The sequence below is a fragment of the Lemur catta genome, chromosome 7 (genome assembly GCF_020740605.2).
Source record: "Lemur catta isolate mLemCat1 chromosome 7, mLemCat1.pri, whole genome shotgun sequence".
In the NCBI taxonomy this organism is placed as follows: domain Eukaryota; kingdom Metazoa; phylum Chordata; class Mammalia; order Primates; family Lemuridae; genus Lemur; species Lemur catta.
In genome coordinates, this window is record NC_059134.1 from 61,217,783 (window position 1) to 61,233,496 (window position 15,714).

Below are 15,714 nucleotides of genomic sequence, written 5' to 3' on the forward strand. Positions count from 1 at the left end.
TTCTTTTCTCAACGTCCTCAAAATGTCCCAAGTATCCTGGCCTGCCCAGATATGATCTTCATTATCACTCTCAGGGCTGAACTACATAAGCAAGGTCCCAGGCCAGTTTACCTGGAAGATAAACTGTCAGCACTGGATACACAGAGTCAATGCAGTTCCTCAAAAGTGGCTGGTCCTAATTAAACATTGTTCAGTATGATATTCTATGAAAGGTCTTGGTTAGATAATCAATTTTTTAGTTATATCATAGTTAAAAAGAAGGCAGGTACTTATTGCAACTTTGTAAATAATATGTCATAAAAAGGAAGGAAACTTGGTAAAATCTTCTGAACTCTGAAAATTCAATGAAAATAAACTCTAATTTCAAAATGTTTCATTTTAGTTTTAAAAAAGCACCATCTATTACATTATTATGGGCTAGGGAGAGCTTAGAAAAAAGAGAAGGATCATATATTAAGACAATAGAACATAAAACAACATAAGCAATATTACAAACAAACACAATATAATCTTCATCTGTTGATTTAGTCATGTGTAAATAACTGTTGTTCTGCTCAATCTGTAGCTGACAGTTTCATGGAGCTACCCACCTCTTCACTAAAAAGAGTCCTGGACATCATGACTCAGCCCACTGGATTGGTCTATAAGATACCCATGAATCTATTTTTGAATTTTGAAGTAGCTAGTATAGTCCTTTTCCACAGGCTCTCACAGCGGGTCCTTCTGTTGAAAACATAAAACTCTGGCCTGTTAGTGATTGAGGACCTTCCAGGAATGCAACAGAATGAAACAAAAACTACCCATACTCTTAATATAGTTAAGCTAGCTAAAGAGTGTTGAATCTATCTTTAAGAGGCCAGGGCCAATTTATTAATGATAAATTTTAATGTAAAAATTTTGATGACAAGCATAATGAAACTGGCAAGAAAATTTAATTGTATTGGTGATATGCAAAACATGATAATAAAGCCATTATGAAAAAAGAAATTTTAAACAAACTTCTCCGAGTATAATCATAAAGCCTTTGTTTAAGGACAGTGAATGTTACACCCGATGTTTAAAACTGAACAATCAATTCCTTGCAATGGGAAAAATCTTGAAATATAATATAAATCATGAGAAATGATATACATACTATACCAAGAAAATATCAAGAATATACAAGGGATATTGAGTAAAGATTCAGTGAATTTGGAATAGGGCCCAGGCACGTGTAATTTATAATATAAAACTCTGTACTAAAGTATGGGTTGAAGGATCCAGTTGAAAACCACTAGCCTTGAAGATGCTAGATTCAAATTAAATTTTCAAAGCCTTCGTGATTTGTAAAATGAAAAATCTGTAATTTTAAGAATGTTAATTCTGGTGGAAGAAGCAGACACATAGTTACACTGTGAAACTGCTCTAAGATTATTCACACGCTGCTTTGGGATCAGGGAATCATAATTGTGCCAGAGCATAGGAAGCTTAAAAGGGGTTGGTGACAAATTGTTAATTATTCCACTTTACATGGGGCTTTATGACCTTCCTTGGTTCCAGTAACAGTTAAGGATTCACCAGAAGGGACTTCTATTTTCCTCTAAGTACCTTCTGCTGAGTTGGAATCCCCAGAGCTTTCTCAGTTAATGGGAAAGCATCTGGGAGGCAGGACTGGACTTTGCAGATCAGGATAAATTGCTGCACTTCCACAACAGTGAAACTCTGGGATTCCACCTCTATTTCCTGTTGACGTTGACATGTGTGTCAAAGGACCTACCCACTTCCTGGTAAGTTTCCTAACATTTGCACCTGCCTTTGCACCAGCTCAAACCAGTAATTCACATGCTTTTTGTCTGGCTCTGATCTCCAAGTGATTAGAATGGATACCAGGACCCTGACCCTTTAAAAAGTCCCACGATGTATGTAAATGTAGAGTAGAGTAGAAATCCAGAGTTCTGCCCACTCCTGGAAATCAACCACGGGTTATCCAAAATTACTGTTTCAGCACAGAAAGAAATTCATAGCCAAGTACCTGCACCTGGCTCTTGGAACTCGCACCTGAATGCTACAGTTATACCTTACGTGGTGGTGTAAGTTGTTTTGGGGTAGGGGTATGAGACCACTGTGAGAAAGCAATAGTGATAACTAGGAGTTTCTGTCTCTACAGTCTGTCCTAACTGAGCATGCTTCTGATTAGGTTTAAGTCTTTGCTTTATAGTTTTCCCCTCTTGATAACACATTGACTACTGCACAAGAAACAATTTTTTTTCCTTGGGGCCATGGTGTTTTATTATGAAAATAGAACAAAAACTTTGAAAACAAAACAATCCTTTCTAATTTAATAAAATCATTAATGAAAAATGAAATTTTTCACTACTATTCACTTAACCCATGTGTTCATAATTAATTTTCAATATTAATTGGAACAATAAGAACTTTAATAAATAAGATTTTTACTAACCAATACCAGAGTTTGGCCCAGGATTGCTTCACTAGGGCCTGGACTCAAAACTGGCAAGAGTTCGATACAAATCATGTGGCAGGTAACGTGATAAATAGAAAGAAACCTTAAAATTCTAAAAAAATCTATCTATGAGTTCACAGCTTTTAAGTAATACTGTAGGAGTGGGTCTTATATAAATTCCACTTAATTATTTAATTTAGATATAGCCTAAGTAAGAGTATGACTTTTAATTTATTCAGTGTATCGGTTTTCTATATTAATAAAAATGAAATCTGCTTATATGTGATTCTGAGAATCTAGAGGGAAGAGACAAAGCAGCGTTTCTATCAAGGAGAGCACTACACACTGGGTTGCTGCTACTCCTATTACCCAGTAAGACTTTGACCAAGGATTTGAAGATTAATCTGAGTTTACTAGTAGATAAGCTACAAATAAACAAACAATAAAACAAACAAACAAAAACACAGCACTCTAAGCAGCAGATACAACAAATGTTGCTTGAGTTTTGTAATATTGAAAATATCAAATGTGTCTTAGGTTCTTTTATATTAAATGAAAATAATTTATAGTATTATTTACAGATAGTAATTATGTAAAATTACTTCATACTTTTGTTTTTACTTTTGGTTTGGATCATGATCTCAAAAGATACAATCCCAAATGGCATAATCCTGAATGCTGAAATCGCAAAAGTACAACATCTTCAAAGTCTAAATTCCTGAAGTTTAAAGTCCCCAAAATCACAACCCCAAAAGAGTAAAACCCTAAATGTGAAATCTTGAAAGCCAAATTTGGGGGAAGGAGTTAGTGCACTTTTGCTTATACATAGGACAGTTGCATCATGTTGGTGTGACATGTTAGGCAAACCTATCAGCTTGTTATTGTCTTTATTTAGAATTCAAATATTATCTAAAGAGATGTGTGTGGGTGCCAAGTAGACAGGAGGGAACTTGTGGACTGAATTTCAGGTGTCAACTTGACTGGATTGAGAAATACCTAGTAGCCTGCTAAAGCATTATTTTGGACATATCTGTGAGGGAGTTTCCTGATTGGTCTGGATGTGCTAAGAAGGAAGATCTGCCCTCATTGTGGGTGGGCACCATCCAGTTGGTGGGGGGCCCAGAGGAAATAAACACACATTTGCATTGGTCTCCCTATGAGCTGGGACAGGCTTTTCTGCTGCATTGGACATTACACATTTGACTTCACAAAGCACATCATCGCAACATTGAATTTGTGTGTGAGCACTATGTGTGTACGTAAAAACATTGAAACTTCTTCAATAAATGAACAGATGTCGTTTTTGTACATTTGTAAAGACATTGTGAAAGACAAAATTTCTTAATATCTTGGCTCTCTGGGTGACTGCATATGTGGAGGTGACCCCTGGCGTATTTGATTGATCTCACGAGAAGATTCAGTTAGGATGTTCATCATGGTATTTCAGATGATTGTATTACAAAGTTGGGTGCACAAAGCCATAGCTATATGCATCTATACATTTCCCTTTTTGATCTATTTTTTTAATAAGGTTAAGCTGCTTAAAATTATTATAACCCTGTAACCATCCTTAGTATACCTAAGTGTTTATGCTTGGAAAAATATGTCTGCTGCTTCTATTACATATTTCATTGTGTACAGTGGCCTATGAAGTGTCCTGTCCTGTTTTTATGTTTTTGAAATATGTCCCCCTTTCAAAACATAAATAAATATATTTTTTAATATTTTTCATTATTTTTTCCAGAATTATATTTTCCAAATTTTGAAATTTTGGGATTGTGATTCTTGGAATTTTAGACTTTAGAGATTTTGATCTTTCAGCATTTCAACATTGCAGATTATGGCGTTTGGGATGGTGAACTTGAGGAGTATGATCTGCTCCCGTTCCAGATCATCTTCTGAAGCAATAGTATGGAAGCAGGAAGCTTTATGGTATGTGTGTTTAGGAGACTATAGACCCATGCAGTAGCAACAGAGGACTTAGGGAGGGAGTGATGATGTTCTACATGCTGGAAGTTTGTCTAGCCTGACAGGGGAAAGGCTTTGCACATCAGTCAAGGTGCTTAATAATGGAGGGGGAGGTGGGGTCATTCTGACCTTCTTAACACAGAATAATCAAACTAACATTACAGGAAAACCAGGCTGGCACATAACACACAGGCATTTTGTAAAAACTGTGTACACGCATGACCACCTTTGATACTCGTGGCAAGTGCCTCCCACACCTCAATGTAATAGCCATTCATTCAATTGCTTGTATGGTTTTTATTTTCTTCCTATGTGCTAATTGCATCTAGAAGTTTCTCTCTGCTCAACACTATTTAACCTGTGATGCCATGCCCATTTACTTCAAAACTTAATTTTTTGTTGATATATCTATTACTAAATTTCTAATAGCTAACTTTGAGACAAAAGTTAAAGTAAGCAGAGCATTCAACCTGGGAAGCTGGAATTAAACTCAGGGATAAAAGTTCCAAAACTCAGGAGAAGTAGTCACAGGAGTAACAGCTCAGAAACACAGCAAGCATATGTTGCAGTTCATGGATTGCGTGTCTAGAGGGAAGAGAAAGGATATAGGAAAAGATGCAGATATATAAACACACAAGAATGTTTTACAGAGAGAGAGAGATGGAAGAAAAGCGTGGTGGCTATATAAGTATGTTTAAAAAAGAGAGTCAACAGTAAAAAAGTTAATGCTGATTATACAGAAAAATAAAATGCTGATTATACAGAAAAATAAAATCTGTAAAACTCTTGCAACATAAGTGAGGTCAATAGAAGATAAGAAGAGAGAACAAGGCAACATAATAAATAATTGAACTAGATGCCACTTAATGAGATAATATCAATTCCCGCATATGCCATTTCAGACCGTCTTCTGAAGCAATACTACGGAAGTGAAAAGCTGTTTGGTGTGTTTAGGGGATAAGAGACCCATCTAGAAGCAACAGAGGACTCAAGTGGGGGAGTGATGATGTTCTAAAGGATAATGTGTATAAAACCTCGCAGAACAGAGGTCAGTGATTAGTGTTTCAATCAGGGATTTGACAATGGTATATTTTTCTGAGATTTCTTAGGAGAAGACAGATGATCAAATTATTCCTAGAGGAAGACACATCTTATACCCAGCACAAAGACATTTTGTAATAACTGTGGACATGTACATCCTCCTTTGATGCTAGTGGTGAGTGTGTTCCAAACTCAAATGTAGGAGCCATTCAGTAAATTGCTTGTAAGGTTTTTATTTTTTTTCCTGTGTGTTTTTTAACTACATCAAAAATCCCCCATCTCTCTCCTACTTATCCTATTATTTCTTGTCCCTCTATTTTGAAACTTTATTTTGCTATGGTTATGTTTATCACTAAACCTCTGATAAGCAACTTAGAGACAGAAATCTAACTAAGAATTTAACCTAAGGAGTATTAATAGTTTAACTCAGGGAAAACAATTTAAAAGGTCAAGAGAAGCAGCCACAGAGACAGCAGCTCAAAACACAGCAGGCATATGCTTTATTTATGAATGGTAAGTTAGAAAGAAGGCAATAGATATAGAAGAATGGAAAATGAAAACAAAAATTATATATATGTATGTGTGTGTATATATATGTATGTATATATATATGAGAGAAACAGGGAAAGACATAAGCACGTAAAAACATTTAGGAAAGAATAAGCAATAGACAAGTTGTGAACTTGTTAAATAACAAAATAAATCAATAAGAACCTTTTATCATATGAGAGGACAAAAGAAGTCAAGACAAAAGAACACAACATTATAATAAGCAATTGACCTGGTTGCCAATGTATAGGATAATACCAATTCCTTAGTGAGCAAGAATTGGTATGAAAGCAAAACACATTTGCTAACTGTACATTTATTTGCATATCTTTTAATACTTTGAGATATTCATGTTTTAGAATGATGTGCACACATTATCTTCAATAAAATTGCTTTTATGTCAACAAAAAACCAGCAGGAGGACACTTTATATTTAAGTAGGTATATCTTAATCTAAATGCTCTTACTCCTCAAGAGTTAGAGCAAAGCAAGAGAAGTAGAGGTAGAGAAGCTCTTATCTGTCATTTGATGGCTTCAGGATTTTCAAGTCTAGTAGATATTTAAAGTTGACTCTATTTTCACAACCCCTTTGCAATCTTCATAGACCACCTCCTGAAACCTCTCAGTGCTATTCTGTTGATGAGCTATGCCCTCTTCTTCAGTTGGCTCATCTTCATGCCTTCATTGCTCTAGTCACAGCCTTCTTGCTTTGACAGAATGCAGTTTAAAAATGACCCCATGTAAGCATTCCTATATTATGTTCCATGTTTGGAACCTATATTCATATTTCTTTGTCCCTGAAGTGGCTGGTCAGCCATCTCAACCTAAAATTCTCTCAGTAGTACTCAGGCAAGGACAACATAGCGAGGTCTCCCGATAGATATTCTTAATACAAAATACCCGTTTCCATATGTCTGTCTGGTATATAAGAGAAACATAAGGGTATTTGGGGATACAGTTTTATCTTATTTTATAACAATTTCATTGATATTGATATACAATAAATTTCATTATTTTAAGATACAATACAATGTTTTAAATTTAAAAATTTAAAAAAAGAACAAAGTGGGTGAACAATTTTACAATTTGTTCAGGAATGCATAAGGGTTCAAGTTCCTCCACATCTTTTTTTTTTTCTTTTTGGAGACAGAGTCTCTCTTTGTTGCCTGGGCTAGAGTGCCGTGGCATCAGCCTAGCTCACAGCAACCTCAAACTCCTGGGCTCAAGGAATCCTTCTGCCTCAGCCTCCCGAGTAGCTGGGACTACATGCATGTGCCACCATGCCCGCCTAATTTTTTCTATATATTTTTAGCTGTTCAGGGCATTTGTTTCTTTTTTTAGTAGAGACAGGGTCTCACTCTTGCTCAGACTGGTCTTGAACTCCTGATCTCCAGTGATCCTCCTGTCTCGGCCTCCCAGAGTGGTAGGATTACAGGTGTGAGCCACCACACCCGGCCCCTCCACATCTTTGTTAACAATTGTTATTATTTGTCTTTTTTTTATTTAAGCATTTCTATATTTGTGAAGTGGTATCTCATTTTGGTTTTGAATTGCCTGTCCTTAATGACTAACAATGTTGATGATATTTTCAGGTTCATTGTAGAGTTTTCAGAGTCTTTATACATTCTTCCTACGAGTCCAGGTATATGATATACTAATACTTTCTCTCATTGTGTGGGTTGTCTTTCCACTTTCTTGATGAAATTTTTCAATTCACAAACTTTTTTTAATCTTCATGAAGTCCAGTTCATGTACTTTTTTGTGTTTGTGCTTTTGGTGCTACATCTAACAATCCATTACTCAACACAAAGGCACAAAGATGAACCTCCTGTTTCTCTATAAGTGCTTTATTGCTTAAGCTCTTACACTTAAGTCTGTAGCATATTTTGAGATACTTTTTATGTAAGGAGTGAGGTAGGGTTTAACTTCTTTCTCTTAGATGTGGATATGAAGTTTTCCTGGCCAAATTTTTGAAATAATATAGCTTCTTAAAGGTTAATAGTCTTTGATAACTATAAATACAGTTGCAGTAAGTGGATGTCCTTATGTGATCCTATATTTACCCATATAATTTCGAAGGTTAGATTTTCACTGTCCTAACAACATATATTCTAGGAAATAGAGACTGAAAATTATGCTGCTTCCTCCCTGTCTGATGAGTCCAGAAATAGCATTTGGAATATATCTATCTGTTGGTAATTACTTTTGCAGATGAATATATATTTTAAGTCTTTCCTGGCATCTTATCTAGGTCTTAAAATTAGTCCTGTTTATATTTTATGAAATACTTTGCTTTAGTGCTAAGAATTATTGTAGGGAAATAGCTGGAGTCACAATATTTATACCAACCAGATGACTAAAGAATACTCATTCGATCAATTTATTTAGGCCATTGCAGGAACCCTCTTCTGAGACCCACATGCTGATTCCCTCATATTCCTGAGATGTCAGTCTTTAATACCTCCAAACTGGAAATCTCTACCTTCTTCCTGATTGGGATCCCAGGGATGGAGCATGCTCACATTTGGGTCTCCATCCCCATGTGCCTCATGTACCTCGTTGCCATCCTGGGGAACTGCACCATCCTCTTTTTCATAAAAACTGAGACATCTTTGCATGAGCCTATGTATTATTTCCTCTCCATGCTGGCATTTTCCGACCTGGGACTGTCCATCTCCTCACTTCCAACCATGCTGAGAATCTTCTTGTTCAATGCCACAGGAATTTCCTCAGATGCATGCTTTGCCCAAGAGTTTTTCATCCATGCATTCTCAGCTATGGAGTCATCAGTACTTTTCATAATGTCTGTTGATCGCTTTATAGCCATCTACAACCCTTTGAGATACACCTCCATCCTCACCAGTGACAGAGTCGTAAAAGTTGGCCTTGTGTTTGCTGCAATATCTATTTCAGTTGTCTTGCCTTTCCCTTTTATTCTAAAGAGGCTGAAATTCTGTAAGAAAAGCCTTTTATCTCACTCTTACTGCCTCCACCAGGATGTCATGAAGTTGGCCTGTTCTGACAACAGGGTCAATATCATCTATGGGTTTTTTGCGGCTCTTTTGACTATATTATACTTGGTATGCATTTCTGTGTCTTACATGTTGATTCTGAAAATTGTCATGGGCATTGCCTCCCACAAGGGTCGCCTCAAGGTCCTCAACACTTGCATCTCCCACATCTGCGCCGTGCTCATCTTCTATGTGCCCATCATCACCTTGGCGGCCCTTCACCGTTTTGCCAAAAATGTTTCTCCAGTTATTAGGGTCATAATAGCTGACATCTTCCTTCTAGTTCCCCCTCTAATGAATCCCATTGTGTACTCTGTGAAGAGTCAGCAGATTAGAAATCTGGTCCTGACAAAATTATGTCAGAAACAGCATGAATGACAGAAATTTCAACTGCAATGAAATCTCAGCTCATTTTGCAATTTCAGAACAAATGTAGGAATCCAAGAACATTGAGAACAGAATAGGGACTGAACACAAAGTTATCATACTGCATGTACTCAATAGGACTACCAAATATCACGTTTATTTATTTAATCAAGCAGCAAGGACATTCTGGATTAGATGTCTTGGAAGTTGGACTTGGGGTTGTCATATGTTTATAACTAAGTTTCCCCCCTCCTTTTTCCTTTTTATCTTTCTACACTACTAGCTGAAAGTAGCCTCAACCACAGTAGGACAGTCCTAATTAAGATTCAAAAAATTTTCAAAGTATTATTCCAAAAAAAACAAAAGAACATGTTCATTTAGGAAAAAAGCAATCATGGCTCTAATTAGCTCTGGTATGATCAGCAGTTATTCAAGTGTAATGAAAGTTTAAGCACACACATTCATTCACATGGATCAGCATCTCCTAATCACCTATCGTGTATGTGTGTGTGTGTGTGTGTGTGTGTGTGTGTGTGTGTGAGTCATCAGCAATCTAAATAAAATGTTTATTATTCCCTCATTGTAAAGTACTTTGAAAATATGTTTGGAAATGTAAGGTCCATATGCATAAAATAATTAATATAAAATACTAAAATAATAGATAAGAAATTAATTTATTTATTTATGTTTTTCATTGCCTACCATAGAGTCCATAAATTGCCACCTTTACATGAATGTTGATCCTCATCTAATTCTGTTCAAAACTCTCTATTTCTCACTGTTATATACTTAAACAACAGTATTAGTTCTTTATTGTCTGTATTATAAATAAATGTGACAAGTGATTGACAAGTGATTTAAGAAACAAACTTTAGTTTCTATTTCTGTTCATGCTCAATAAAGTGCCTGGAACATACTTGTTTATTGTATGTTTGTGAAAAGCTTCATCATTTTAGCCAATTCTAAATATATTATATAAATTAAATATTTGATAAGAAAATCAAAAAATCAATTAGAATATGTCTGGGAAACTCTATTAATGTATAGTTCACATGTAAGAATTAATTACTTGGAACAGAAAAGAAAATACAAGCAAACACAAATATTATTCAGAAATTATAACATAAATGGAGTAGTGTGTGTGTGTGTGTGTGTGTGTGTGTGTGTGTGTGTATGTGTGTGATCTACTCAGGTCCTCACTAAAGCACTGAATGTTATCTGACCTAATTAATACATGCTTGTAATAAGCACTAACCCATACTAAACCCTGAAAATCAAAAAGTCTGCTGCATTACTCCATTGCAAGTCACAGCAAATCAAATATTATCTTAAACAAGCAAAACATTCTTAGTAAAACATTATAATGGCTCACAGGAAGTTAAACCTGTGGGAACCCAGGTAGCTACAGCACACTTAAGTGCTGGAAAGAATTTGTTCGCACCACCAACTCTCTCACCTTTCACCTCTCCATCTTATTTCTATTGGTTTTGAATGAAGCTAACCTACATGATGTGTTAAACGGTCCCAAGTTGGATCAACAAGCAGTAGGACACGTTTTACATCTCAGCCAAGAGGAGAGAGAATTGTCACTATCAGCTCAACTTAAAGAACTGAGTAATAGTTTCCTTAATATCCTAAGCAGAACTGATCGCTATTCCCATGCATATGGACTTAATGGGATTGGCAAAATTGGTCATATGCCAATCTCTGTGCCACGACCCCAATCATTGTGACTGTAATATATGGAAAAGGAGACAGATGCTCTTTCCAGAAAGTTTGGAGAAATGGAATTTGACAATAATAAACTAAACAAAAATAAGTAAATAAAAATAAAACCAAACAACCCAGTAGTTACCTACTAGAACTGCTAAAGATATTGTAATGACTTCAGTGAGAAATAACATCAAAGTTTTATTTACAAAAAATAATCATTAATGGATATATATGAAATCAACTTACATAACAGCCTGTAGGGGTTTAATGGGCAGTTCTTCAGAAGGGCATACATCATTCTACTATAATAGTGATTAGGAACCAATGTACCCAGTAGTAATTATGACTCATCAAGGACAAATTAAGTCACCAAAGAGAGGCAAGCACCCAGAAATATGCCATTTGAACTGATAGCACCTATTCAAGAGCCATGCAAATCCTGCCTTTTAAAAAAATTTTTAATCTTGGCAAGGCATTTAAATTACCCAGGGAGCTTTAAAGCATCTAGGTAGCCAGGCATGGTGGCTTGCCCCTTTAATCCCAGCTACTAGGGATGCTAAAGCAGGAGGATTGCTTGAGGCCAGGAGTTGGAGACCAGCCTGGGAAACATAGTGAGACCCTCTCTCTATAAAATTTTAAAAATTAACCAGGTGTGGTGGCATTTGTGTATAATCCCAGCTACTTCGGAGGCTGAGACAGGAGGATCGCTTGAGCCCAGGAGCTGAAGGCTGCAGTGGACTCTAGCCTGGGCAGCAGAATGAGACCTCATCTCTAAAATAAAAAAATAAAAATAAAAAGCCTAGATAATGGAATACATAGTTATGGTTATCCATTCACATGTAGATAGATATTAGATTTGTTTCCAAATTTTAGCTATTATGAATAAAGTTATTACAGACATTCTTAGAAATGTGTTTGCTTGAAATATCAGCTAATTTCTCTAGAAGTGGTATTTTTATATCATAGGGTAGGCATTTATTTACTTGCAGTAGATAATGCTAAACTGTTTATCATCAAAGAACTTTCACTGATTTACACATCTAATAGCACAGTAAAGAGGCTAAAAAAATGAAAAATTAAAAAAAAAGGTATGAGACTTCTAGTTCTCCACATCTTCACCAACAATTTGGGATTGTTAATCCTTTTAATGTTAGCCATTCTAATGGATATGTTATAATATCTCATTGTTATATTAATTTACATTTTCCTAAATGCAAGTTGAAGAATGCCAGTCAAATGTATTGACTATTTTTTATTGTATTTTACTTACTGATTTGTAGGAGTTCTTTATATATCCTTTGTTTGATATATGTAAGGAGAATACTTATTCTCAGTGGGTGGTTGGTCTTAAGTTCTTCCTATTAATTAATTCCAATTATTGAATTCCTTTGTTTTCAGTGTTACCCATTTTTTTCCATGGTTATCTGAAAGTCATGAAGATACTATTACATTATTTTTTTCTTTTGAGACAGGGTTTTACTCTGTTTTGCTTGAGCTACAATGAAGTGGCATAATAATAGCTCACTGCAACCTCCAACTCCTGGGCTCAAGTGATCCTTCTGCCTCAGCTTCCCTAGTAGCTGGGACTACAGGCACATGCCACCATGCCTAGCTAATTTTTCTGTTTTTTGTCGAGAACAGGACTTGCTCTTGCTAAGGCTGGTCTCAAACTTCTGGCCTCAAGCAATCCTCCCACCATGGCCTGCAATAGTGCTGGAATTATAGGCATGAACTTCCGCACCTGGCCTATTACAATTTTTTCTACAACATTTTTCCTTTTACATTTAATACCTAGGCTTATTATCCAACTCAATATAATTTATTTATAAAGCTCAAGAATTATTTATTTTTATTTGTATATAAATCGCTCCATATATTGAAAGAGCTGTTTATTCCCTATTGAATTGTGTCACTGTCATAAAACAAGTGAACTTATATGTATGTGTCAAAGTCTGGGATCTGTTTTATTCCATTATTTTATTTGCTTATTTGCATGTCAAAATCACACAGATTAATAAATAAAAAATTAGTCATGAAATCTAATGGGCAATTCATCCAATTTTTTTCTTCTGTTACCTATTCTAGGTCTTTTACATTTGAGTATAAATTTTATAATCAACTTATAAATTTTCACAATAAAACACACTAGAATTTGAATAGAATTGTGTCTGTTGGCCCATAGATTATTATTCCTGTATTAGAGACAGAAATGATTTCAGCAGTTTTGCAGGGCTTTCCGCTGAAGGAGTATGTGAATGTGTTAGTTTGTATACCAAAGCTGCCTACCCTCAGGAGGGCATCTCACAGGTCAGTAGCAGCTGCTTTCCAAGGTGACACTGCAGTCTCAAGCCTATGGTTTTTGCCTGCTTTGAACAACAAAGCACGTTTGCATGGAGCCAGAGGATAAGAGCTGATCTAAGAGTGCCCATCTGGCAGGCAGACATCTGAGGCTAAAAGCAGTTAGCCTAAGGGACAGTTCCTGCTTGACTCCTGACTGCCTGTCTCAATCCACAATAACTAGATAAAGAAATATAGAGCCACTAAGTCTCTGTTTAACTTTTCTGCTAAAGTGATAGTTTTATCTCAGAACTTAGAAATTTGTCTTGAAAGATTTTGTAATTGTTTGCTCACTTAGATGAAGTTAATTAAGGGAACCCTAGAAGCCTTTTGGGAGACTTTTAACCTAAAAGGAACTACCTGTTATTATGTAAATAAGTTACCCCTGGCAACCCATCACTGTTACCCATAAATACTGATGTGAAACTTCACTCATGGCTTCACAATTTACAGGAACATTGTGGGGTCTCCTGAGCCCCCCCTTCTCATGAATCTATCCTTTATAAAACTGTACTGTCATCTCTGTGTATTCTTTTATTTCCATATCTATTATTTTCTATTTTCTATTGTTTCCTTATCCTTTGCAATGACCCTGCCTGAGGGACCCAATTCTTTGCTGGGAGCATAGCTGACTCCCCTCAATGCAATACAATCCTTTGAGAAGGATTCACATCTTAACAATGCAGAGTTTTTTAATCAATGAACACAGCATATCTATATATTTACTTAAGTCTTCTTGAAAGTTTCAAAAATGTTTTAGGTTTTCAGCTTATTGTATCTTAAAAATATTTTATTCTATTTATTTTTGTATACTTAATATATTTAAGCCTATCATAAAGGGCATTTGAAATTTTAATATCAGATTTATTTTCTAATATGCTGGATTTCCATTTTGAATATTGTTTTATATCCAGCCAGCTTTTCTAAATTCACCTATTTGTAATATTTAAAGATTTTATATGAACAATCCTATCATTTGCAAATAGGGACATTTTTACTTTATCCTTTCAAATTTTTATACTTTTAATTTCTTTTACCTTTCTGTATTACACTATAGTGGACATTTTGTATAATTTTGAACAGAAGCACTTATAGAAGCATTCTTGACTCTGACATCATGGAGACAATATTAAATATTTTTTCATTAAATTAATGTTAGCTGCAGTTTTCTTATGTCTTTATCAAATCAAAGTAGTATTCTTCTATTTCTGATTTCCTCAGAGATTTTGTAATGAAATAATTAAATTTTATATATTGAGATGATCATGTGAATTTATTGTTTTTGTCTGGCAGTCTGGAAAAGTGCATTCATGCTTCCTGAAAACTAATCCTACATTCTTGGGATAAGTTGCACTTGGTCATACTATTATATGTTATCTACTTCCTATGTCATTGTACTCTACCCTTATGAGGGGTAAGGGGGGGCAAAGGCAATATATGTAACCTAAACTTTTGTACCCCTATAATATGCTGAAATAAAAAAATCTATCTTTAAGTTCTCAAACCCCATTTAGACTTTTCCCTAAATATCTGTAAACCTCTGTGCAGAAAAAGAAGTTTCTTAGTGATGTCTTACCTTTTAGATAATTACTGTTCAGATAAGTATGATTTAAATGTATTGACTTTATACAATTAGGCTCATTAATGACATTTGTATATTTCTTGCAGCAAGTTCTTTGGGCAATAACTGACCTATGCCTAATGTAATCAATGAATTTCAAATGTAGTATTCTCATTAAATAGTAGAAATAAATCCATATTTCAAATAGTATTATAAAAAAGATTTAAATCTCTGTGCATAATATATATTCACTAATGAATACCTTTTTCGTAATTAATTAACTGGTTTAGATATTATGCATGAAACAAGTTGGGAAGTGTTCTATTCTCTGAAAGGTTATATACAACATTGATATTATTTCTTTCTTAAATACATTGAATAAATCATAAACAAAGTCCACTTGAAGTATTTTTTTTCAGAGCTTTTTTCTAAACTGTTTGTTCTAAACTATTTTCTAAACTAAATTGTGCTAATAGATATAGCACTATCCATCTTTTCTCTTCCTTCTTATCTAAATTCTGGCATCTAGTATTTTTTAAAGAATTTGATCAGTTTACCTCATTATGCACTGAAAAAAGGTTATTCATTATGTTTATTAAATCTACTTATTTTCTGTATGTCTATAGATCTGTGGTTATATTCCCTGCTTTCATTATGAATATAAATTTTGTTTTTTCTCTTTATTCTTGATCATCCTTGCTAAGTTTTTTTAAATGTATTTTTAA

General features: G+C 34.9%; 1 protein-coding gene across 1 annotated transcript; it reads left to right on the plus strand.

Moving 5' to 3' along the window:
- The first annotated feature begins 8,445 nt into the window (after positions 1–8,445).
- LOC123642024 (olfactory receptor 51A4-like) lies at positions 8,446–9,390 on the plus strand. The gene has a single exon (XM_045556952.1). The coding sequence runs from the start codon at positions 8,446–8,448 to the stop codon at positions 9,388–9,390; it is 945 nt and encodes a 314-aa protein (XP_045412908.1).
- The last annotated feature ends 6,324 nt before the right edge of the window (positions 9,391–15,714 follow it).

Coding starts and splice junctions, on each gene's coding strand:
- LOC123642024 (XM_045556952.1), top strand. CDS start 8,446: ATGTCAGTCTTTAATACCTCCAAACTGGAAATCTCTACCTTCTTCCTG.